Source organism: Giraffa tippelskirchi, chromosome 3 (genome assembly GCF_054371585.1).
Source record: "Giraffa tippelskirchi isolate mGirTip1 chromosome 3, T2T-mGirTip1v1.2.pri, whole genome shotgun sequence".
Lineage (NCBI taxonomy): Eukaryota > Metazoa > Chordata > Mammalia > Artiodactyla > Giraffidae > Giraffa > Giraffa tippelskirchi.
Window position 1 is genome coordinate 143,807,744 of NC_137277.1, and position 24,878 is coordinate 143,832,621.

The window sequence follows — 24,878 nt, forward strand, 5'->3', positions numbered from 1 at the left end:
ACATTCTAGGAATCAGCGAACTAAGATGGACTGGAATGGGTGAATTTAACTCAGATGACCATTATATCTACTACTGTGGGCAAGAATCCCTTAGAAGAAATGGAGTAGCCATCATGGTCAACAAGAGAGTCCGAAATGCAGTACTTGGATGCAATCTCAAAAACGACAGAATGATCTCTGTTCGCTTCCAAGGCAAACCATTCAATATCACGGTAATCCAAGTCTATGCCCCGACCAGTAAGGCCAAAGAAGCTGAAGTTGAACGATTCTATGAAGACCTACAAGACCTTCTAGAACTAACACCCAAAAAAGATGTCCTTTTCATTATAGGGGACTGGAATGCAAAAGTAGGAAGTCAAGAAACACCTGGTGTAACAGGCAGGTTTGGCCTTGGAGTACAGAATGAAGCAGGGCAAAGGCTAATAGAGTTTTGCCACGAGAACACACTGGTAATAGCAAACACCCTATTCCAACAACACAAGAGAAGACTCTACACGTGGACATCACCAGATGGTCAACACCGAAATCAGATTGATTATATTCTTTGCAGCCAAAGATGGAGAAGCTCTATACAGTCAGCAAAAACAAGACCAGGAGCAGACTGTGGCTCAGATCATGAACTGCTTATTGCCAAATTCAGACTTAAATTGAAGAAAGTAGGGAAAACCACTAGACCATTCAGGTATGACCTAGATCAAATACCTTACGAGTATACAGTGGAAGTGACAAATAGGTTTAAGGGACTAGACCTGATAGACAGAATGCCTGATGAACTATGGACGGAGGTTCGTGACATTGTACAGGAGACAGGGATCAAGAAAATCCCCATGGAAAAGAAATGCAAAAAAGCAAAATGGCTGTCTGAGGAGGCCTTACGGATAGCTAGGAAGAGAAGAGAAGCGAAAAGCAAAGGAGAAAAGGAAAGATATTCTCATCTGAATGCAGAGTGAAGTTATTTATTTAACAGTAATTACTGACACAAGCATTATTGTTCTTTGCTGGAATATATTGTTTCACATTTAAAAAAATACTTTGGATATTTTAATAGACTTTTTTGAGCAGTTTTAAGTTTTTAGAAAAATTGCACATAAGGAGAGTTCCCGTATACCCTTTCTCCCCATCCCCAGAGTTTCTACTATTATTAACATCTTGTATTAGTCTGGTGCCTTTGATTTGTTATATTTGATTATGAACCAGAATTGATACATTATTACTAAGTCCACAGTTTAGATTGTTTCATTTTTTAATTCATTACAGTGTACAAAAGAGTTTCACTGCCCTAAAAATATCCTCTGCTTTACACACTCATCACCACCACCCCCTTTTTCCCAAGCACCTGGCAACTACTGATCTTTTCACTGTCTCTGTAGTTGGAATCATACAATATGTTGCCTTTTTGGACTGCCTTCTTTCACTTATTTAGCATATGCATTTAAATTCTCCATGTCTTTTCAACGTTTGATAGATCATTTATTTTTATCACTGAAGAATAATCAATTGTCTGGATATACCAAAGTTTATCCATTCACCTACTGAAAGATGTCTTGGTTCCTTCCAAGTTTAGCAATCATGAATAAAACTGCTATAAACATTCATGTGCGGGTCTTTTTTTTTTGGACATGTTTTTAACTCGTTTAGATAAATACCTAGGAGCATGATTGATGGATCATATGGTGAGCTTGTGTTTAGATTTCTAAAAAACTGCCAACCTGCCCTGCGATGACTGTACCATGTTGCACTTCCACCAGCAATGAATGAGAGTTCCTATTGTGCCACATCCTCCCCAGCGTTTGGTGTAATCAGTGTTTTGAGTTTTTACTATTCTAATAGGTGTATGTATAGTGGTATTTTGTTCTAATTTTCAGTTCCCTAATCAGACTTAAATTGAAGAAAGTAGGGAAAACCACTAGACCATTCAGGTATGACCTAGATCAAATCCCTTATGAGTATACCGTGGAAGTGACAAATAGATTTAAGGGTCTAGACCTGATAGACAGAGTGCCTGATGAACTATGGACAGAGGTTCGTGACATTGTACAGGAGACAGGGATTAAGAAAATCCCCATGGAAAAGAAATGCAAAAAAAGCAAAATGGCTGTCTGAGGAGGCCTTACAGATAGCTTGGAAGAGAAGAGAAGCGAAAAGCAGAGGAGAAAAGGAAAGATATTCCCATCTGAATGCAAAGTTCCAAAGGATAGCAAGGAGAGATAAGAGAGCCTTCCTCAGCGATCAGTGCAAAGAAATAGAGGAAAACAACAGATTGGGAAAGACTAGAGATCTCTTCAAGAAAATTAGAGATACCAAAGGAACATTTCATGCAAAGATAGGCTTGATAAAGGACAGAAATGGTGTGGACCTAACAGAAGCAGAAGATATTAAGAAGAGATGGCAAGAATAGACAGAAGAACTGTACAAAAAAGATCTTCACGACCCAGATAATCACGATGGTGTGATCACTCACCTAGAGCCAGACATCCTGGAATGTGAAGTCAAGTGGGCCTTAGAAAGCATCACTACGAACAAAGCTAGTGGAGGTGATGGAATTCCAGTTGAGCTGTTTCAAATCCTCAAAGGTGATGCTGTGAAAGTGCTGCACTCGATATGCCAACAAATCTGGAAAACTCAGCAGTGGCCACAGGACTGGAAGAGGTCAGTCTTCGTTCCAATCCCAAAGAAAGGCAATGCCAAAGAATGCTCAAACTACCGCACAATTGCACTCATCTCACATGCTAGTAAAGTAATGCTCAAAATTCTCCAAGCCAGGCTTCAGCAATACGTGAACTGTGAACTTCCAGATATTCCAGCTGGTTTTAGAAAAGGCAGAGGAACCAGAGATCAAATTGCCAATATCCACTGGATCATCGAAAAAGCAAGAGAGTTCCAGAAAAACATCTATTTCTGCTTTATTGACTATGCCAAAACCTTTGACTGTGTGGATCACAATAAACTGTGGAAAATTCTGAAAGAGATGGGCATACCAGACCATCTGACCTGTCTCTTGAGAAACCTGTATGCAGGTCAGGAAGCAACAGTTAGAACTGGACATGGAACAACACACTGGTTCCAAATAGGAAAAGGAGTACGTCAAGGCTGTATATTGTCACCCTGCTTATTTAACTTCTATGCAGAGTACATCATGAGAAACTCTGGGCTGGAAGAAACACAAGCTGGAATCAAGATTGCCGGGAGAAATATCAATAACCTCGGATATGCGGATGACACCACCCTTATGGCAGAAAGTGAAGAAGAACTAAAGAGCCTCTTGATGAAGGTGAAAGAGGAGAGTGAAGAAGTTGGCTTAAAGCTCAATGTTCAGAAAACTAAGATCATGGCATCTGGTCCCATCACTTCATGGCAAATAGATGGGGAAACAGTGGAAACAGTGTCAGACTTTATTTTTTTGGGCTCCAGAATCACTGCTGATGGTGATTGCAGCCATGAAATTAAAAGACGCTTACTCCTTGGAAGGAAGGTTATGGCCAACCTAGATAGCATATTTAAAAGCAGAGACATTACTTTGCCAACAAAAGTACGTCTAGTCAAGGCTATGGTTTTTCCAGTGGTCATGTATGGATGTGAGAGTTGTACGGTGAAGAAATCTGAGTGCCGCAGAATTGATGCTTTTGAACTGTGGTGTTGGAGAAGACTCTTGAGAGTCCCTTGGACTGCAAGGAGATCCAATCAATCCATCCTAAAAGAGATCAATCCTGGGTGTTCATTGGAAGGTCTGATGTTGAAGCTGAAACTCCAATACTTTGGCCACCTCATGTGAAGGGTTGACGCATTGGAAAAGACCCTAATGCTGGGTAGGATTGGGGGCGGGAGGAGAAGGGGACGACAGAGGATGAGATGGTTGGATGGCATCACCGACTCGATGGACATGGGTTTGGGTAGACTCCGGGAGTTGGTGATGGACGGAGAGGCCTTGTGTGCTGCAGTTCATGGGGTCGCAAAGAGTCAGACACGACTGAGCGACTGAACTGTACTGAAGAGATAAATATATATATAAAATCTGATTCTGATAAGCATGAAATAGATTAACTGATTGCCCTTAATAAAGCTTTAGGGATGAGTATCTCGGTAGTACAATTATCAAATAAAAATTCCCTTTGTAAGACACTTAAATTACATCTTGAGCAAATTATACTGTATAATTTGATGTAGAGCTTAGGTGAGTATATGATGCTACTCGTAAATTATAAAGTGGTTGTAATCTAATACTGAAATAGAACCTGAAAAGTACAGCCAAAAGCAAAAACTATGACTCATTCTTAAATAAAACTAATATTTAACTGATCATTGGTTAAGGAAGGAATTTTGAAACTTGAAGGAACAGGATTGATTATTAAAAGCTCAGTTGATTTGACTATATAAAAATTAAAATCTTATACATATTAAAAAACAAAACAAAGAAAACATAATGAAATTAAACAGTTAATAATCGTACCTTTTAAAGAACTTTAAATGACTTTGAAAACCTCAAAATCAGTGGGCGAAGGATAAGAACAGTTCAGAAAATATGTGAAGAGCTAATAACCATATTAGAAAATTTTAATCTCACTAGGAACCAAAGAAATGAAAAAAATATTAAGATATTGCTTTTTATTTATTAGATTAACAAAGATTTAAGAATGTGATAATCTCTAGTGCTGATGACATTTTTTCAAATACTACTGATAAGAAAAGATTGGAAGAATAATTACAAAATGTATGAAAAATCTGCTGCTGCTGCTGCTGCTAAGTCGCTTCAGTCGTGTCCGACTCTGTGCGACCCCATAGACGGCAGCCTACCAGGCTCCTTTTTCCCTGGGATTCTCCAAGCAAGAACACTGGAGTGGGTTGCCATTTCCTTCTCCAGTGCATGCATACGTGCATGTTAAGTCGCCTTAGTCGTGTCGAACTTTTTGTGACCCCATGGACAGCAGCCCACCAGGCTCCTCTGTCCACAGGATTCTCTAGGCAGGAATACTGGAGTGGGTTGCCATTTCCTTCTCCAGTGAAAAGTCTAAAATAGTGTTTATGCCTTTAACCTAGTAATTCCTTTTGTAGGATTTATCTCAAGGAAATAATGTGAAATTCAGTGAAAGGTTTATTCACAATCATGTTCAGCAGAGCAGTATGGAATAGCAAGACACTGGAAATGTCCAGATGTTCAGTATTAGGTGTATGGTTAAGAAAATCATAGAACATTTCCAAAACAGTCTATCTTGTAACAGTTTCATGTCAATATACTTTTCATCTTTTTCACTTTTAAAAACTTTTTAAAAACTGTAAAATACACCATCCTTCAAGAAAATACATATAAATTACATATGTACAATGTAGAAAAGAGTTATAAAGTATACTCAAGTTATCTTTACTGGGGTTTAAAAATAGAATTTCTTTCAATTTAATATCAGTTTATAAAACGAATGCATGTGTGCGTAGTTGCTTGAGCCACATCTGACTCCTTGAGACCCCGTGGACTGTAGCCCCCAGGCTCCTCTCTGTCCATGGAGATTCTCCAGGCAAGAAAACTGGAGTGGGTTGCCATCCCCTCCTCCAGGGGACCTTTCCCACCTAGGAATTGAACCGGAGTCTCCTATGTCTCCTGCATTGGCAGGTGGGTTCTTGACCACTAGTGCCACCTTCAGTTTCCATTTAAATTGGAAAGAAGGAAAAAAAAACTTAACCTTCTTTGTATCTTTATCTGACTCGGTCATTTATGGATAGAAATAAGGTCAGTGTACCCAAATTCTTGGATGTTATTTTTGTCTGCTACTTAAAAACTACTTCATTATTTGTTCTAATCTTTAAATTCTAACACAAAAAAATCCAATACATAATTAAAACAGCTTTTAGAGAAACGTTTATAATATTAGAGGATAAAAAATATATATATACACATATATGTATAGATGAAATCAAATTATAGAAAAATAAAGTTAAAATAAATAGAGAAAATACATACACTAAGATGTATTCATTTTTCAAACTTCCAACATATTTTACACAGCAGCAGCAGCATACAGAGACGTTTCATGAAGCGGTACTCACTACTTGCTGTGTGCTCCAGTATTTTCTTTGTGTTCTTTTTTCCCCCTTTTTTCAAATGCTTCTTGCAACTTACAAATGAATCTTGACTGCAGTTTAGAAAACAGACTTACATAGTAGGAAGATGAGGGTAACAGAGTTGACTCTGCATTTCTTAGAAAGTTAACCATTAGGGAGAAACAAAAACATGTTTTTGGGTAGTCATAAACGTATGAAGAATGGGAGTGAGATGATATGTCTGTAAACTTTTCATGGTGACTTTGATCTTTGTTAAACTGCTGTGAAGTTCACTTGGTCTCACCTAACTGCAGTGTTACTCTGTAGCTAAGGAGACAACTGTCCCAGGAGAAGCACCTACGGGAATCTCTTGAGAAATCGGGATCAGCCTTGCTACTCAGAATACAAGAAATGGAATCAACAGTGGAGGTGGAACGGAAACAGGTAGTGAGGTTTTCTCTCCTTGTTTATGTTGGGGAAGTGAAACCAAAAGGGAAAAGCCAGTGTTGGGCTACAAACCTATAGTTTTGCTAATTTCCTTTAGATTTATTAAATTCTTTTCTTTAGTAATCCTCTATTAACATTCTTACTACAATTTTAAAAGTTTTAGTCCAAAATAAGGACTCTGATGCCATTTGGTCCAATACTCTTACTTTATGAATGGGGAAGCAAAGGACAAAGAAGTTATTATGCGTCAGGGTTTATAGAGGTGAACTCTTAGCTCCTGGGAGGGAATCATTCCCCCTACCACATACTCTGTGTTCTAGGAATTGGTTTTGGAAGGTATTGCCCTAGTCTCGTATTATATGTACATGATGTAGATAGAAAAGAAGGATTAAACTGAGCTGACATTTGAAGCAAAGAATACCAGTAAGTCAAGTAATCAGGAACGTGTTTACATTGCTGTTTTCAGTTCTCGTTATATATTTTAGCATAATAGTTTTGCCTCCAAAAGTTGTTATTTGAAGTACCTATATGTATGGCTCAGATTGTAAAGAATCTGCCTGCAGTGCCAGAGACCCAGGTTTGATCCCTGGGTGGGAAAGATTCCTTGGAGAAGGGAATGGCCACCCACTCCAGTATTCTTGCCTGGAGAATTCCATGGACAGAGGAGCCTGGCAGGCTCCAGTCTGTGGGATCGCGAAGAGTCAGGCATGACTGAGTGTGTCACTCAAGTTCACTCACTCATATGTAATTTAGAAGATTCTAAATTGCAAGCACCCAAGGCAATTAGTAGTTTCAAATCCTAATACCTATAATTAGGTTATGTAATGTTTATTATTTTAAGCAGTACTGTCCCTAACAGTGTAATTATTAAAAGGATTCTACTTAAGGAATTTGCAAATGATCTGTTATTGCTATAATTTATACTGCCAATATAGAGGCCATTAACCACATGTGGTTATTTAAATTTAAATTAGTTAAAATTAAATAAAATTAAAGGTTCAGTCTCTCACCCTGGCCACATTTCGAGTGCTCCGCAGTTGGTCCTGAGCTGGTGCCTGCTGTGTAGAGCGCACAGACGTCTCCTGGATGGCCCCACTGTAGGACCCTGTACTCTGCTGAGATCTTGAACATACAAACTCTGCTTATTTCTCCAGTAACATTCAGAAAATCTGCTTTACACATGTGCTGTAAGAGAGCTTAAAAGGAGGTGGGTTTTTTTTTTGCACAATTTCAGGTGCAAATTTTGCAGCAGAACTGCATTGCCCTACGCAGTTCTATTCAGACCACCCAAGAACTACTGGCACAGGAGCAGCAACAGAAAGGAGAGTTGGAGACCGCTTCCTCACAGCTCAAGTCTGATCTAGGTATGAAAATAGATGCTGGAAACTACACTTTTGTCAGTTTGTTGAGATTTTGTGCAAAAGCTTTCAAGATTCCAAATTCTTGTAGTGGCCAGTGATACTAGTATTCCCACGGAATGGAAAAAAATTGCTGACTTTCTTTCTATCCATGGCACTGAGGGGGAAAAAATATAATTTGACCCTCTTAATTTTATACTAATTATTTGGATTTTTACCAAGTTTACTTAATTGTTTGTGGACTTGGGACTGTTTGGGTTCTATAAATCTAGATTGAATGTTGGGTTACAGAGTGCTAATAAGGAGATGAGGCCATTAATCCTTGCTGAGTTACTGATTCTAACCATTTATCATGTCAGACTCTCCATTCTTCAGGTTATCAGTCTATTTTGGTTAACTTATATTTGTAGAAATTGACGGTTGTAAGGTACTGTAGACAGAGCTTAGATTAACTCGTTTAACACTTTTTTTTTTTTAAAGAGTCCTTAAAGATGACAAAGCTAGAAAATGAAAGTGTCTGGACTTGATCCCAGGGTGCTTGGAGACATGTTTCTTCCAATCCAACATCCTTTATCAGACTGCTGTTTGTTAATATATAATTATAAAGGCAGTTTTCAAATAGATCTCACTGTAGAAATCAGAGTTCCAGTGCAGTGCCTCACAAGTGAATAACACTTCATGGTTTAAATAGGGCTTTCACAAAAATCATCTCAGGTAATACACAAAACTACTTATACTTTCCAGAGTTACAGGATGAATAAATAGTGAAGTGAGGCCTAAACTGGATCTTCTAACTCCAAACTCAATGTTCTTGTCAGTGTGGCTTCTACAGTGTGGCTGTAATGAGGGCGGGGAATACCAAAAGAGAAATTAAATAAAAAAAAATAGAGGAAAGAGTAATCCATTTAATGGTTTTACTTGCTGCTTTTAGCAAAAGGTACTCTTTTGCCATATAGTGGTCAAGTAGTGAATTGTTCTGTGAAGTTCTCACTGATAATGCCCCAGGATAATTTTCTGTCTTCCTATGATTGCATACTTACAAAAACACACATTACATTTTATGATACTATGACAGTATGTCATTTGAGCCTTACAGCAAACTTGTGAGAAAGATAAAATATACCCCATTCTACAGAAGAATAAAAAGATATATATCGAAGGACCCACAATAAATAGAATAGCTGGGACTAAAATACAGATCTTTCTGTTATATTAGTTGTCCTTCTGATTAAGTGATTTTTTTAAAATGTTTCTTTCTTGATAGATTAATGCTTTCTTTTTGAATTTTTAAAGAATATATGAAAGACCATTAAAAACATTAAGATTAGAACAATAGTAATTCAAACTAACATAAAGGAGACCTGTCTCAACACCAACTATATGCTTCATATTGAATAATAGATGCTTTACAGTCATGCAATTTTATTACTTAAAAATACAAATATTGATAGTTATTATAACTAGATTAGTAAAAGGAATGCCTTTAGATATTTGCTTCAGTGAATTTTAAAATGTACCTTTTTATTATTAGCAATAAACATGTATATATATGTGTGTGTGTTTATGTGTGTGCATGAATACACACACACTAAAGTGATTACATTGTTCTCCTAAATATAATAAACTTTCTCCTTTGATTCTTTCTTTAACTAGTGGAATTCCCAAGATAGATCATATAGTTTACCTTTTTGATCCTTCACATACGTTAAATTAGAGTTTATTTAAAATAAGTCTTGGACTCATTTTCAAGAAGTATACTTTTCCTGAGTATATGGTAAATGTGAATTTTTATGTGTTTTATAATTTTTCTGGCTTTAAATACTTAAGTGACAAAACTAATAGATCTTTATGAATTTTCTGTGAAGCCAAATATTAATCTCAGAAGAGTTTACATCTTTTGGCTACTAGTATACCAAGGGCTTCCCTAGTGGCTTGGTGGTAAAGAATCTAACTGCTAATGCAGGAGACTTGGGTTCCATCCCTGGGTCAGGAAGATCACTTAGAGAAGAAAATGCCAAACTGTTCCCCTATTTTTGTCTTTGGTTTTCTTTTCACTATATATACAGACTCTCTCAGTGGTTTCAAATCTTCCCCCCGCCCCACCTCAAATCATCCTCCTGAGCTCCAGATGGTATCTTACTGCCAACTAATCATCTATGTTTAGATACCTTGCAAATACCTCAAAACACATGATGAAAGCTTAAGTGTTGGAGTCATTCTTACTCATTATATCTCCCAAACCTGCTCCTTGCCCTGAATTCTCTATTTAGTTAGATCCGCCATCCACTCCGCTGTCCAGGGCTGCGCACTAGATAATTTTCTTGACTCATCTGTTGCCTTCACCTCACTGGTCAATCACCAAGTCCTGACAGTCCTCCCTGCTTACTACTCTTCTGCATTCCCATTGTCATTACTTTAGAGCCAGCTTTCATTGTTTTACACTTTGGTTACTGCAACAGCTACTAAACTGATCTCTCTGTCTTTATGGAGCCTTTGTCAGAGGAACCTAACAAACAGCTTTTGATCATTTGCCTCTCCAGCTTGAAACCCCTCAGAAACTCGTCATTATCTGTTGTGTTGAGTAAAATGTGACCTCATTTACCACTGCATATGACTGTGGACTAGTTTTCCATGATTTGGTTTCAAGTCTATAAAAACGTGATAGAAATACTGGCGTTCTGCTTATTTCTGCAAAATACAGACTAAAAATTTTTTTTTAAAAATGAAAATTTCTCGGGAAAAATACCATATGATTTCAATGTAGTTGTAAGTTATTAACATCTTAGTTATGTGAACTTTTTGTCTTTAGTTTCTAGAGATGACATCATTTCCAAGTTGGTTGAAGAAAATAAGGTAAATTTAGAGGTTTAGAGTACAGAGTTTTTCTTTCATCTCTTCACTAAGTAATATTTCCTCATTCATGTTGGTTTACAGTCCTTCTGATTCTTCTAAAATCTTTATTAAAAGTTTCAGTGTATATGAGTTTATATCCGGAACTGTTATCAACTGGATATTATGAAATAAATTATTTCATGCAGATTATTATAATTTGAAAAAAGGTAAATTGGCAAAAATAAGATGTATTTGCATTTTATACCTATTGTCATGAACTGTAATGAAGTTTTTTTAATAACATGTAAGAAATATTAACTTTTTGTTGATGGCTGCTCAACATCGTGAATGTATGTACTCAGTACTGCTGAACTAAACAAACTTAATACATAAATATTTTTAAGTAAACTGTACAGTTAAAAATGGTAAAAATGAGTATAGTTCCCTGTGCTATGTATATAGTAGGTAATTTTTGGTTATTATTTTATGTTAATCCCAACCTCCTAATTTATCCCTCCCCAGCCTTCCCCCTATAAGGGAAAATAATCCGAAAAAGAATGTGTATATTATTATATATATTCTCATTATATATGTATATATTATTGTGTATATAATATATATACACTACATATACATAATGTTAATATATAATATGTCATGCATATACACAATATATATTAATATATAATATATTAATATTATATATAGTGACATATATAATATATATAGTATAGAATGTTATATATAGAATTATATATATATATAATTAACCATTATATATAATATATAATGTTAATATATATTAACATTTATATATAACTGAATAAATATATAACATATATAACATTTATATATAACTTAATCACTAAAACTAACAATATTATAAATCAGCTTTACTTCAATTTAAAAAAGGCATTTCATTAAAAAGATTTTAAAAGTGGTTAAAATGATAAATTTTGTTATGTATATTTTACTACAATAAAAGTAGAAATAAGTGTTACTACTTTTATATCTTAAAATATTTCTAAATCAGTCTCATGGTGTAGATGTTATATGATGTTTACTTTTCTTGATGCTTCTTCTGGAAAACTAGAAAAGTGAAGGAAGAGAACTGAGACTTTGTTCATCCCCATTTGACTTAAGTACTGGTTAGGTAAGCCATCCCACAACTCACATCCGTGTCACCTTCCCTCATCTTAAAGGGAACATTTTTTTTCACAGAATGAAGGCGCTTTCTTCTGCTTCACAGGTATTCCTTGATGAAAATACCTTCCCCTACTTATAATTTGAAAAGATCCTTGCATCTGTTTCTTTGAAATAATAAGGTCTTACTGCTACTTGAAAGAAATGTGTATGTAATTAAACTAACAAATATTTCATCTTAGTCTAGTTTTCTTGACATAGGAATACTAGGTAAATACCAAGGTTTGTTTTTTCTAATTCAGATTTCTAGGCAAATTCTTTCTAATTGGAATCTCAGTATGAAAATATTTTTAATAAATCTTTTTGATAACTTATAAATAGAAGTTTGGGAGTTGAAGTTACCAAAATTTTAAAAAGTCCTTTTCTTTGTATATCGTTAGATCTTGAACTGGTACTGGCCACAGTACAGAAGGGGTATTTTGATAGAGGTATGTGTAATAACTCTTACACATAGAAAATGAGAAATTATTTTTTTCCCTATAGAATATACAGATGTCTTTCAAAAAGGAACATGAAGGAAATGCATATTTGAGGTCTGAAATAGTATCTCTTCATGAAGCATCAGAAAAAGCACAGGTAGATCTTCCCATTTCTCTAATGTTTAGATGTTAATTTTGTTCAATTAAGTAACCAAGAATAATCCTGGTTACATGAATTTATACCATTGCCATCATCTAAAATTTTTATTTCCTTAAGATTTGTTTCATTTATGAAGCATCATCAAATTAACTCCAATTCCCATTTAGGAATTCTCTCAATTCCTGTGATGTGTAGGTAATCTAGATACACTGTTATATCATGCACTAGTCTATACTTTGTGTGCTGACTAATTTACTCTTTAAATATATACCTTTTATTTCCCCCGTTGAACTTCTAAGCAGTTCTGTGCCAAGGGCTATGTCTTATTTTTCCTTTGAGTCTTCTTTGGCAAAGCACAGTAAGAACCTAATAAATAAATCCTGATATTGGAGGTGTATGAAATCATTTAATGTGGGATGGTGATCCCCAAATTCAGCTTATGTTTTGTGTATATGCATGTGTATGGAGAGGAGTCACCACCTATACAGGAAACCAAGTTATTTCTCATAGGGCCCAATGAAATAGTGTTGATCCCTTGAGAGAACTTTTTGTTAGTACAATTTGATGTTTCAGTGTTAGGATCATAGTGTTGTTATGCTCTTTATGATAAAGAAAATACAAAATGTGTTCTTTCATAAAATAGTGATAACAATAACTACTAATGTGTTCAGTCACAAAAGTCATATTTGACTCTTTGTGACCCCGTGGATTGCAGCACCCCATGCTTCCCTGTCCTTCGCTATCTCCTGAAATTTGCTCAAACTCATGTCCGTTGAGTCAGTGATGCCCTCCAACCATCTCATCATCTGGCATCCCCTTTTTCTCCTGCCCTCAATCTTTCCCAGCATCAGGGTCTTTCCCAATGAGTGGGCTCTTTGCATCAGGTTGTCAGGGGACGTTCAACTGTAAGGAATCTCATAACAACATATTGGATTCCTTAAAGTTGAACATCCCCTGATGTCAGGTGGCCACAATATTGGAACTTCAGCTTCAGCATCAATCCTTCCAGTGACTATTCAGGGCTGGTTTCCTTTAGGATTGACTGGTTTGATCTTGCTGTCCAAGGGCCTGTCAAGAGTCTTCTTCAGATCCACAGTTTAAAAGCATCAGTTCTTAGGTGCTCAGCCTTCTTTATGCTCCAGCTCTCTACTACTACTCTTACTATAAATGAGAGTTAAGATTTACCGAACCCATACTGTATCCTATGTTACTAACAAATTGTAGTCCTCTCAACAGCACTACTATAGAAGCTATTATTTTTCTCATTTTAAAGGTAAGAAAGCTGATATACAGAGAGGTTTAATAATATAACTAATATGTGACACAGTTAGAATTTGAGCCCAGCAGTCTAACTCTAAAGAAAATTAGCTATTTCTTTTCAAAGAGTAAGAGTTCTGCTCTGTCTCACCTCTCAAGTGTTCCTCAATAAATAGTTTGTATGTCTGATTATAACTTTAAAATGTTCCTTAGTGTATTTCTATCTACTTTGCTATACAGACTACTTATGATGCTGTCCACATATTCTTTCATCTATCTCTCCTTTCTTGTTACTAATTTTTGAAGGTTTTTTCTATTCTTCAGAGTTATTTGCCCAATCCTGAAAGAGCTTGTATATTAAAATATAAGATACTTACCAAATATACTTTGCAAAAATAACTGAGAATTAAGATAAATATTTTCCACTGGAATACAAATTCGAAAATACCAAAAGCACAAAAGAATTATAAACTAAATACATGTTTGATAGATGTGCTGCACAAAAGACTTCTGTTTCATTTTGGAAGATTAATCCTGTGAAATGGTACAGTCATCCATATTTTGCTTTTTTGAATACTGTAATTGGTGATGAAGGAGTTTAGCTATTTTGTGTTATCAGCTAAACAATTCTAAAAACTCATCATCTAATTTTGGGAATGGATTTGTATAACATTGGCCATGCATCTACGTTGTAAATCCCATTCTGTAGATATCTTGCTCTGATTAACCAGCATGCAAAATTATGAACAAAAGATTGGTAAACTGCCAAATGCTTCAGTTGTTCTGCCAAATCAACACATTTCTCCTTTTAATTTAGAATTATTTAGGATGGTGATTCCAAATATTTGAAAGTATTTTATAATTAAATATCATTGGGTTAAATAAAGTTCACATATATGGTGAAATAATACTATGAAATACCATGTAATTGTTAAAAATAATGATGCATGTGTAAAAAGAGTTTTACTGGAGAGATCTGTGATTTGCTATATATGTTGTCTTAGATTTTGAATGACCAACTGACCAGAAAGTGTTCAGAATTGAGCAGCATGCTTCAGACTGTTAAAATGGAAAATACCAGAATCATTGCTGACCACCAAGCCATTCTGCAGGTATTCATTTTTATTTTTTTCACAATAGTAAAAGATGCTTATTAGTGTCCATAATCAATAGCCAGACAAAAACTGTAATTACAATTGCAAGCCATAATGGAAACATGATTAACCTAACAATATAAAATAATTACATACAACTTGGGGGAGTCAAGCAGAGTTATGTGCACATGTTTTCTTCCACCCAGTGTCCTTTGTTAGTGCATTTAATCCATTTACATTGAAGGTAATTATCGATAATGTATGATCCTATTACCATTTTCTCAATTGTTTGGGTTTTATTTTCTATAGGTCTTTTCCTTGTCTTATGTTTCCTGCCTGAAGAAGTTTCTTTAGCATGTGCTGTAAAGCTAGTTTGATGGCACTTAATTCTCTTAACTTTTGGTTGTCTGGAAAGCTTTTGGTTTCTCCATCAAATCTGAGAGTCTTGCTGGGTCGAGCATTCTTGGTTGTAGGTTCTTCCCTTTCATGACTTTAAATATATTGTGCCATTCCCTTCTGGCTTGTAGGGTTTCTGTTGAGAAATCAGCTGATAATCTGATGGGAGTTCCCTTGTATGTTATTTGTCGTTTTTCCCTTGCTGTTTCTAATATTTTATCTTTGTCTTAAATTTTTGTCAGTTTGATTACTATGTGTCTTGATGTATTCCTCCCTGAGTTTATCCTGATGGAGACTCTCTGTGCTTCCTGGACTTGGTTGACTTTCCTTTCCCATGTTAGGGAAGATTTCAGCTATTATTGCTTCAAATATTTTCTCAGGTCCTTTCTCTCTCTGTTGGTGCATTTAATGTTGTCCCAGAGGTCTCTTAGGCTGTCTTTTGTTTTTTTTTCATTCTTTTTTCTATAGTCTGTTCTGTAGCACTGATTTCCACAATTCTATCCTCCAAGTCATTTATCCATCCTTCTGCCTGTTACTCTGCTATTGATTCCTTCTAGTATGTCTTCATCTCTGTTTGTTCTTTAGTTCTTTTAGGTCTTTACTAAGCATTTCTTGCATCTTCTCCATTGTTTTCCTGATATCCTGGATCATCTTCACTATCATTGTTTTCAATTCTCTTCCTGGAAGGTTGCCTATCTCCATTTTATTTAGTTGTTTTTCTGCCATTTTATCTTGTCCCTTCATCTGGAATGTAACTTGCTGCTTTTTCATCCTGATTAACTTTCTGTAATAGGAGTTTTGTTCTAGCTGAGGTGGGCTTGTGGTTCTTCTTGCTTCTTCAGTCTTCCCTCTGATGGAGGAGGCTAAGAGGCTTGTTAAGCTTGATGATAGGAGGGACTGGGTCTTGCTCTAGTGAGCAGGGCCATGCTCAGTTCAGTTCAGTCGCTCAGTCATATCCAACTCTTTGTGACCCCATGCAGCACGCCAGGCTTTCCTGTCCATCACCAACTCCTGGAGCTTGTTCAGACTCATGTCCATTGAGTCGGTGGTGCCATCCAACCATCTCATCCTCTGTTGTCCCCTTCTCCTCCCACCTTCAGTCATTCCCAGCATCAGGGTCTTTTTCAATGAGTCAGTTCTTCGCCTCAGGTAGCCAAAGTATTGGAGTTTTAGCTTCAGCATCAGTCCTTCCAATGAATATTCAGGACTGATTTCCTTTAGGATTGACTGGTTGGATCTCCTTGTAGTCCAAGGGACTCCCAAGAGTCTCCTCAAAAACCACAGTTCAAAAGCATCAATTCTTCTGGCGCTCAGCTTTCCAGATAGTCCAACTTTCACATCCATACATGACTACTGAAAAAACATAGCTTTGACTAAATGGACCTTTGTCGGCATGTAATGTCTCTGCTTTTTGTTATGCTGTCTAGGTTGGTCATAACTTTCCTTCCAAGGAGCAAGCGTCTTTTAATTTCATGGCTGCAGTCACCATCTGCAGTGATTTTGGAACCCCCAAAAATAAACTCACTGTTTCCACAAGTATTTGCCATGAAGTCTTGGGACCGTATGCCATGATCTTAGTTTTCTGAATGTTGAGTTTTAAGCCATTTTTTTCCACTCTCCTCTTTCACTTTCATCAAGAGGCTCTTTAGTTCTTCGCTTTCCACCATAAGGGTGGTGTCTCTGAATATCTGAGGTTATTGGCATTTCTCACAGCAATCTTGATTCCCGCTTGTGCTTCATCCAGGCCAGCATTACATGTGATGTACTCTGTGTATAAGTTAAATAAGCAAGGTGACAATATACAGCCTTGATGTACTCCTTTCCCAGTTGGGACCAGTCTGTTGTTCCATGTCTGGTTATAACTGTCGCTTCTTGACCTTCACACAGATTTCTCAGGAGGCAGGTCAGGTGGTCTGGTATTCCCATCTCTTGAAGAATTTTCCACACTTTGTTATGATCCACACAGTCAAAGGCTTTGGCGTAGTCAATAAAGGCAGAAGTAGATGTTTTTCTGGAACTTTCTTGCCTTTTCTATGATCCAATGGATGCTGGGAATCTGATCTCTGGTTCTTCTGCCTTTTTGAAATTCAGCTTGAACATCTGGAAGTTCACGGTTCACGTATTGCTGAAGCCTGGCTGGAAAATTTTGAGCATTACTTTACTAGTGTGTGAGATGAGTGCAATTGTGCGGTAGTTTGAGCATTCTTTGGCATTGGAATGAAAACTGACCTTTTCCAGTCCCATGGCCATTGCTGAGTTTTCCAAAGTTGCTGGCATATTGAGTGCAGCACTTTCACAGCATCATCTTTCAGGATTTGAAATAGCTCAACTGGAATTCCATCACCTCCACTAGTTTTGTTTGTAGTGATGCTTCCTAAGACCCACTTGAATTTGCATTCCAGGATTTCTGGCTCTATGTGAGTGATCACACCATCATGGATATCTGGGTCATGAAGATCTTTTTTGTATAGTTCTTCTGTGTATTCTTGCCACCTCTTCTTAATATCTTCTGCTTCTGTTAGGTCCATACCATTTCTGTCCTTTATTGAGCCCATCTTTGCATGAAATGTTCCTTTGGTATCTCCAATTTTCTTGAAGAGATCTCTGGTCTTTCCCATTCTATTGTTTTCCTCTATTTCTTTGCATTGATCACTGAAGAAGGCTTTCATATCTCTCCTTGCTATTCTTTGGAACTCTGCAATCAAATGGGTATATCTTTCCTTTTCTCCTTTACCTTTCGCTTCTTTTCTTTTCTCAGCTATTTGTAAGACCTCCTCAGACAACCATTTTGCCTTTTTGCATTTCTTTTTCTTGGGGATAGTCTTGATCACTGCCTCCTTTACAACGTCATGAACCTCTGTCCATAGTTCTTCAGTCACTCTGTCTATCAGATCTAATCCCTTGAATCTGTTTGTCACTTCCACTGTATAATCATAAGGGATATGATTTAGGTCATACCTGAATGGTCTATAGGTTTTCCCTACTTTCTTCAGTTTAAGTCTGAATTTGACAATAAAGAGTTCATGATCTGAGCCACAGTCAGCTCCTGGTCTTGTTTTTGCTGACTGTAGAGAGCTTCTTCATCTTTGGCTGCAAATAATATAATCAGTCTGATTTCAGTATTGACCATCTGGTGATGTGCATGTGTAGAGTCTTCTCTTGTGTTGTTGGAATAGGGTGTTTGCTATGACCAGTCTGTTCTTGTGCCAAAACTCTATTAGCCTTTGCCCTGCCTCATTCTGTACTCCAAGGCCAAATTTGCCTGTTACTCCAGGTATTTCTTGACTTCCTACTTTTGCATTCCAGTCCCCTATAATGAAAAGGACATCTTTTTTGGATGTTAGTTCTAGAAGGTCTTGTAAGTCTTCATAGAACCATTCAACTTCAGCTTCTTCAGCATTACTGGTGTGGGCATCAACTTGGATTACTGTAATACTGAATGGCTTTCCTTGGAAACGCACAGAGATCTTTCTGTCATTTTTGAGATTGCACCCAAGTACTGCATTTTGGACTCTTTTGTTGACTGTGAGGGCTACTCCATTTCTTCTAAAGGATTCTTGCCCACAGTAGTAGATATAATGGTCATCTGAGTTAAATTCTCCCATTCCAGTCCATTTTAGTTCACTGATTCCTAAAATGTCAGTGTTCACTCTTGCCATCTCCTGTTTGACCACTTCCAATTTGCCTTGATTCATGGACCTAACACTCCAAGTTCCTATGCAATAGTGCTCTTTACAGCATCAGACTTTACCTCCATCACTGGTCACATCCACATGTGAGCGTTCTTTTTGCTTTGTCTTCGTCTTGTCGTTCTTTCTGTGGATATTTCTCCACTGATCTCCAGTAGCATATTGGGCACCTACCGACCTGGGGAGTTCATCTTTCAGTGTCCTGTATTTTTGCCTTTTCATACTATTAATGGAGTTCTCAAAGCAAGAATACTGAAGTGGTTTGCCATTCCCTTCTCTAGTGGACCACGTTTTTCTGAGAAATGTGTCTGCTCAGTAAAGCTTTAATCCACTTATCTTCTGATGGCTGGAGTTGCACTCCTCCATGTAGTTTGGCCTGAGGCAACCCAACCCGGGTGTCTAAGGGTCTATAGTAGGATTAACGGTGACCTCCAAGAGGACTAACCTACAGGGGAACTTCCAGGACTGCTGCTTCCAGTGACTCTGTCCTTGCAGTGAGGTCCTGCCAACCCACACCTCCACAGGAGACCCTCCAACACTAGCAGGTAGTTTTGGTTCAGTCTCCTGTGGAGTCACTGCTCCTTTCCTCTGGGTCTTGGTGTATGCAAGATTTTGTTTGTGCCCTCCGAGACTGGAGTCTCTGTTTCCCCCCAGTCCTGTGAAAGTCCTATAATCAAATCCCGCTGGCCTTCAAGGTCAGATTCCCTGGGGATTCCTAATACTTTTGTCGGATCTCCAGGCTGGGAACCCTGACGTGGGGTTCAGAACCTTCACAACAGTGGGAGAACTTTTTTGGTATTATTGTTCTCCAGTTTATGGTCGCCCACCTGGTGACTATGGGATTTTATTTTTGTCATGATTGCGCCCTCCTACTGTCTCGCTGTGGCTTCTTCTTTGTCTTTGGACATGGGGTATCTTGTTTTGGTGGGTTCCAACCTTCTCCTGTAGATGGTTGTTCAACAGCTAGTTGCTATTTTGGTGCTTTCGCAGGAGGAGATGAGTGCATGTCCTCCTACTCTGCCATTTTGAACTGGAAGTTCTGCTCATTCTTTAAGACTCACTTTAATACAGAAGCTTGATCACTCCAATCAGAAAAGATCAGTTTTGTCTTTCAATTTTTACTCCTAGGACACTAAGCAGATTATAATCACAAGGTTCTCTCACTCTCTCTCTTTTTTTTTTTCAGCATACTTATATACCAAGCATCGTGCTAAAGATTACATATATTACCTCCTTTAATCCTAGCAGCTGTTATATAAAGGGATATTTGTCATCCTTATTTTACAGATAATAAAAAAGTTTAGAGAAGTTAATCAACTTTTCCAAAATCACCCAGCTAGTACAGGATGAAGCAGATATAAATCTAGGTTTGACTCCAGACTTGGTGTTTAGTAATTTATGTTATGTTGCCTTTTATTCTGCATTCTGTAGTAGTAGTTTATGTACATGACTCATTTCCTGTACTACATTGTGTTCTTCCTAGGACACTGTCTTATATGTCTTTGTTGTTACCCATAGTGCCAAGTGTGTTTTGCATCTAACAGATACTCAATAAATGTTTTTCATTATTTAAAACATTCAGTGTTTACCCCATGTAAGTATTGTTATGATACTAGATCTGGATGGAATTATGGTAGTGAACAAGACAAATCCCTACTTTCATGACATTTACCACTTAGTAGACTGAATAATGTGACTTATATATATAACACTTTCATAAACATTTTAAAACCTTGGAATATGACACAAGTGAGATCCCATTTTATCAAGTATGAAGGTGTGAGAATTTGCCTTGCAATCAATGTTGTTCAAAACAGTGTATTTTAAAGTATGTTTACAAAAGTAATTATTAGTATGTAGTATATTTATAAAAGCTTTATAAATTGTGGATAGAGGGAGTATGCATAAAAATGGTAAGCCAGAGAAAATTAATTGTGCAAAACAGTTACAGACTTCTGCTCTCACAGTATCTGAGCGCAGTTTCAGATACTGTCAAAAGAAGTTACACTAAACTGTGAAACATGATTGTCCCTGGAGAGTGGAATTATTTGGAAGAGGTGTGTGGAGGAGTTAGAGGTGGAAGAATTTTTTTGCTTTATATACATTGATATTGTCTGACTTTTTAAAGTATAGTACCATGTTGAAATTTTAAATTACCAAAATATACCTAATATAGTTCTGTATCCAAAAATTTGTTCATGTTAGTCATATAAATTTTGCAGCAAGCTAGGTAAATGATGCACCTTGATTGTTGGCAAGAAGAGCTGTAAAGTGATAAAATTGTGATCAAGTCAGGGTAGGGACAAAGAGAAAGCTGGACATTAAGATAAATTCTTTCAAAAAGAGGTTTTATTTATATAAATTAAATTTTTTGTAAGTATCAGTATCTTTGATTAGTTATTTAGAATGCTATCCTATCAAATGACTTCTGGCATCTCAGCTTTTAATATTACTTCTAACACTCAGGAGGAACAGAAAATGATGACACAGACATTTCAAGAACAAAACTTACTGCTGGATGCAGCCCATGCCAGTATCACAAGTGAGCTAAAGACTGTTCAGAATGAAAAAACACAACTCCAAGTGCATCTGTAAGTAAATTGTAGGCAACTTTTGCATTTTTCGCTTTTGCACTTGTATTTCGTATCTTTAATGAAAATGTTTTGATTGTGCATTTGCTGGGCCAGCCACGAAAATAAAGACACTGCCCTCACGGAACTAGTTTTGTTAGAACATTTTGGTAATTGCTCTCAGGCAGGAGATACGTTCTATAAGAACATTTAGTCATAAAGAAGAGCTCTCATTTAGCTTTCATATCTCCTTGTTCTCTTCCTGCAGGGACCATTTAATCCTTGAGCATAACCAGTGTATCCAGAAAGCACAAGAGGCTGAGAAGAAGGCAACAGTCCAGAAAGAGCTGCTAGACTCCACTATTGCAAGATTACGAGGTGACCTGGAAGCATCAATGCAAGAGAAGAAGTCTCTACTAGAGGAGAAAGACAGACTTCAGAGAGAGGTAGGTGGAGGCAGATTTGTTACCTCCTGGTTGTGGTTGGTGATCTTGTTTTAAAATTGTATTTTAAGTGCAAAAGACAAGAAAAGAAATACAACCCAGATGGAGTTTATCTGAGTTACCCATGAAAGGAGTCTTTGGGTGGGTAATCTATGTCTTTTAGCCATGGGAATAGTCTGTGCCAAATAGTATACCCTTACATAGCATTAGTGAACGTTAACTTACCGTTCACACATCCTCATGTTAGTTAAGGGGTCAGATTTTAAAAATCAATTTCCCCAGTGGGAGTGGAACAATGTAGCAGAAACAATGTAAGGGAAAACAGCCCTGTCTTCCTAGTTGGGAAGGAACCAGCAGAGTCTGACATGCAGACGTGTCTTTCTAATTTCAGGGCTATTTGTGAAGTCTGCTCTGCCTCAGAGACTCCCTGAGTGGCCCCTTTTCTGAGAGGATGTGCTATCTCTGCAGTGTAGGTATTAACTCACATGCAGGGTGTGTCTGCTATAGTAGAGCCTGTCAACCGTTTTTAAAAAAGACTGGTCTCCTTTTTTCCCCCTTCTTGGGCAGGTTAATAAAACAGAGAAAGAAGTAGCAGAAGAAAAATGCAACTTGGAAAAAGAATTAGCTAAAAGCAAGGTATTCCACGTTTTCTTTCTTTTTGTGTCATTATGTTTTATTTCCTTCTGTATTGCTGCCTACTGTATCAGCTTATCTTAATGAGGAGACGGGTTATATTGTTGAATAGCAAAATGTGGGGGAGTAGAGAAGCTACGAAGCTGGATGCCCTCGGAGCACTTCAGTCACTTCAGTATAAGGCTGCTTCTGGGAAAGGTTTGCTTGTTGAGCGTCTTGTGTTTGCCAGTGAGTCATCCCTGCCTCTGACCCTAGTGTTCACCAAGCAGTTTAGCTAGGCAGACTCCCAAAAGTGAGCTCATGGGCCTGTGGGAAGCAGAGGGATGATTGCTGACAATGCTTTTTTAAAAAAATAAAATAAAATAAAGCTAATTTAGGCTTCTTATTAGTTCTTGCAGTTTTGTGAGATACCCCTTTTTAGGTTCTATAAAGGTAGAATGGCCAGAGAAACGGATACAATCCTTACCGAAACAGAGCAAAAAAAACCAAAAAACAAAAAATCTTTAAAACATTGCTATTTGCATTTCAGAATTTAAGAGAGTAAAGATTATGTATCGTTGTCATATAGAGTATATCTGGAGCACCAAGGACTGTTAGGCTGCCCTACTCAATAAAACCAGCGACAGGTGTCAGATACAGTCATCAAGCCTTGACTATTCGGCTTCTGGCTCAGCTAAATAGCATTCGTATTACCTACCATATATGTGAACTTTTTTGAAAAATTATTTTTATTTATCTTTGGCCATGCTAGGTCTTCGTTGCTGTGCAGGCTTTTCTCTAGTTGCGGTTGAGTGGAGGCTACTCTCTAGTTAGGGTGCACGGGCTTCCCATTGCAGTGGCTTCTCTTACTGCAGAGCACAGGCTCTAGGCACACAGGCTTCAGTAGGTGTGGTTCCCAGGCTCTAGCGCAGTGGTTCAATAGTTGTGGAGCATGGGCTTAGTTGCTCTACAGTATGTGGGATCTTTACAGATTGGAGATTGAACCTGTGTCTCCCACATTGGCAGGTGGATTCTTGACCACTGAGCCACCAGGGAAGACTATGTGAACTTTTAGTTTAAGAACTACAGAGAGAAGAAAAGCTAAATTCTGTACTGGAGCTCCAAGAAGTTCACCAAGCTGGCAATACCTTCTGTGGTTTACTCACTCATGTCCAGTGATTCGAAAACAGTCCACCCCAAAGATCTTTAAATAAAGCTGACTTCCTGTGGCTAGGATTTTGCTGGTATCAATGTGGCCTCAATATGCTTTTTAAAATTTGGAAAATTGGTGGATACTATTAATTCATTAATACTTTTTGCTTTAAAATCTAGTGAATATTTCATGGCTATGGTGAATGGCTATTTATTATTACAACATAGCATTATTATTTTGCTTGTCTGATTTCATTTGTCTTAATGTAGACTAAGTATATGTTCATGGGGCTGAAAGATATTATACTTGCTTGTTTGCTGTTGTTCAGTCAGCAAGTTGTGTCCAACTCTTCGCAACTCCATGGACTGCAGCACGCCAGGTTTTGTTGTCTCTCACCATCTCCTGGAGATTGCCCGAGTTCATGTCCATTGAATTGGTAATGCCATACAACTATCTCATTCTCTGTCGTCCTATTCTTCTGCCTTCAATCTTTCCCAGCATTAGGGTATTTTACAGTGAGTCAGCTGTTGGCATCAGGTGGCCAGAGTATTAGAGCTTCAGCATCAGTCCTTCCAAAGAGTATTCAGGGTTGATTTCCTTTAAGATTGACTGGTTTGATCTCCTTGATGTCCAAAGGGACTCTCCAAGAGTCTTTTCCAGTACCACGGTTCAAAGGCATCAATTCTTCGCCACTCTGCCTTCTTTTGCGCTTCCCTCATAGCTCTGTTGGTAAAGAATCTGCCTGCAATGCAGGAGACCCAGGTTCGATTCCTGGGTCTGGAAGATCCCCTGGAGAAGGAAATGACAGCCCACTCCAGTATTCTTGCCTGGAGAATCCCATGGACAGAGGAGCCTGGAAGGCTATAGTCCATGGGGTATCAAGAGTAGAACATGACTTAGTGACTGAACCATTACCACTGCCTTCTTTATGGTCCAGCTCTCACAAGCGTATGTGACTACTGGAAGGATCATAGCCTTGCCTATATGGACCTTTGTCGGCAAAGTGATGTCTTTGCTTTTTTTAACACACTGTCTAGGTTTGTCATGGCTTTCCTGCCAAGAAGCAGCGGCCTTCTAATTTCATGGGTGCTTTCACCATCCACAGTGATTTTAGAACCCCAAAAGAGGAAATCACTGCTTCCACCTTCTCTCCTTCTGTTTGCCATGAAGTGATGGGACTGGATGCCATGATCTTAGTTTTTTTAATGTTGAGTT

The 24,878-nt window shown here is 37.6% G+C and overlaps 1 protein-coding gene across 6 annotated transcripts in view; it reads left to right on the forward strand.

Moving 5' to 3' along the window:
- CCDC150 (coiled-coil domain containing 150) overlaps window positions 1–24,878 on the forward strand; it is a 94,892-nt gene that overhangs the window by 20,411 nt on the left and 49,603 nt on the right. For all 6 annotated transcript variants that reach the window (XM_081581455.1, XM_081581458.1, XM_081581454.1 and 3 more), the window contains 8 exons: window positions 6,358–6,474; window positions 7,712–7,841; window positions 10,645–10,688; window positions 12,354–12,446; window positions 14,711–14,818; window positions 21,352–21,476; window positions 21,724–21,901; window positions 22,466–22,534. In XM_081581455.1, the coding sequence (XP_081437581.1) occupies window positions 6,358–6,474; window positions 7,712–7,841; window positions 10,645–10,688; window positions 12,354–12,446; window positions 14,711–14,818; window positions 21,352–21,476; window positions 21,724–21,901; window positions 22,466–22,534 (864 nt within the window). The remainder of the gene's footprint in view (window positions 1–6,357; window positions 6,475–7,711; window positions 7,842–10,644; window positions 10,689–12,353; window positions 12,447–14,710; window positions 14,819–21,351; window positions 21,477–21,723; window positions 21,902–22,465; window positions 22,535–24,878) is intronic.